Source organism: Aphanomyces astaci (genome assembly GCF_000520075.1).
Source record: "Aphanomyces astaci strain APO3 unplaced genomic scaffold supercont1.78, whole genome shotgun sequence".
Taxonomy (NCBI): Eukaryota; Oomycota; class Saprolegniomycetes; order Saprolegniales; family Verrucalvaceae; genus Aphanomyces; species Aphanomyces astaci.
The window spans coordinates 268953-270742 of NW_009798341.1; the positions used below are offsets into that span (position 1 = coordinate 268953).

General features: G+C 42.9%; 1 protein-coding gene across 1 annotated transcript; it reads right to left on the bottom strand.

The window, feature by feature from the left end:
* Positions 1–1063: 1063 nt before the first annotated feature.
* On the bottom strand, positions 1064–1681 carry H257_16030 (hypothetical protein; the record flags this gene model as incomplete). Its single annotated transcript, XM_009844351.1, has 1 exon — positions 1064–1681. The coding sequence occupies one exon, from the start codon at positions 1679–1681 to the stop codon at positions 1064–1066; it is 618 nt and encodes a 205-aa protein (XP_009842653.1).
* Between the last annotated feature and the right edge of the window lie 109 nt (positions 1682–1790).

Below are 1790 nucleotides of genomic sequence, written 5' to 3' on the forward strand. Positions count from 1 at the left end.
TGCATTTGTACAAACCTTTGTCTATGGATAATTCTCCTATAAATCAGATATACTACGTAGCTTGATAAAATTATGAGGAAACACAGTGAAAATCAATCATCATAACGTAGATGGCCAGTTTATGGTGCACGAGACAGTTGAAGGTGCTTTCAAATTGGCCAGTAAAATTGCTTAATTTTTGGAGTAGCCAATTGAATCACTAGAAAAATGAAATAACTAAAAAATAAGCAAAAACAGCATACATATTTTAAGCTTAAACAGTGCACCATAAACCGTCCCTCCTATTTTGCCTTGACTTGAGTGGAATCGAAGTAAATGAACGCTAAGCGGAAGTCTATTCAAGCCGATTAAATAATCAGAAGAATGCACAACCTTTCGGCTTCATGCGGCACTTTTCAGAATTGAAATCCCGGTCCTGGGAGACGAGTAAGCTGCATTCTACAACGAATTCTCTTTCAAGTGCACCATAAACTGGCCATCTACGTTAGTACTTATTTGCTGTACTATTAATACCTGTTAAGTAGTAGTACTACTACTTAGTAGTTGTACGGTACTATTAACTGTGAATAGAAGTACTAATACTGTATCAGTACCATGTACTGTACTGCAGAATATAAAGTGTCAAATATCGTCCTTTTGCAGTACCAGGTACTGTTCTGTACTACGAAGTACTGTACTGTAGTACAACGAAGTATACGCATTGCAATCATTAACTGTAAGCTTACTCTATGCGGTATCAAATTTTGTCCTTCTACTACTCCTAGTAGTACTCGAAAAAGTACTGGCATCATGCTCTCATCGGATGCACCAGTCCTTCCTTTGAATGCAAGGTTAACTGAAAATTACTCCATTCTGTACATCCGCGTGGACTACACACTTCACTTGATTAGCATATACTAGTACAATCTACTGTACGTACAATACTATGTACTACGTAGTACTACGTAGTACTGTAGTGAACTCAGGAAGAGTACAGTTGTACTGTACAGAATATCAGTCAAATTAGACTATTCTTGATTACATTCCCCACACTTGCATTTGAACTGTGATTACTAAACTGTGGTCATTGCATCAGCCCCAAAACACTTGACTTTGGTGGGGCCCTTGCAACTTCAAATGGGCTCTTCTCCATGCGATCCAATACACTCCGCTTTAGTTGAGCCATTGAAAGCATGTTTGTTGCGGGAGTGCTCTCCATGAGATCCAAAACACAGAGCTTGCGTTTGGCCAGTGGAGCGACTGCATCTGAGGCTGGTAGAGTCGTTTTCAAGGCGTTGAAATCACCGGAGCTGAATACGGCAGTGTTTTCGTTGCGGGACAGATAGACCGCAAACAGTTTCTCGAGCCTCAAGTTCTCTGCAATCGTGTCGCTGCTCGGCTGAAAGTACCGGATGCACTCATTCGTGATCGGCTTCAGTGCTGAAAACCCATCACGCTTGGTCAATCGGGAGATGGCGATGTATCCTTGTTGGCACGTGTTGACAACCTTATTGAACTTGGAGCCACGTGCTTTCCAATCCGCGACAACAAGGGATTCCATTGTCTCGCCTTGGATCTTGTAGATTGTCGAAGCAATTGCGTTGACAAACGGCAACTGCTGCAAGTTTAGCTTCAGTGTTCGTTTTGAACCACCAGGGCCAGGCGTCAACGTAACCTCAGTTGATCCCTGAGGCTTGAACATGAACACGGGGTACACGTCAGCTGGCAGGGAGTCGTGCAATCCATCTCGAGGCAGCACGTCAAAGTTCTTTGGACGTGTCACTCGAACAAACACAACTGCGGGTGGACTG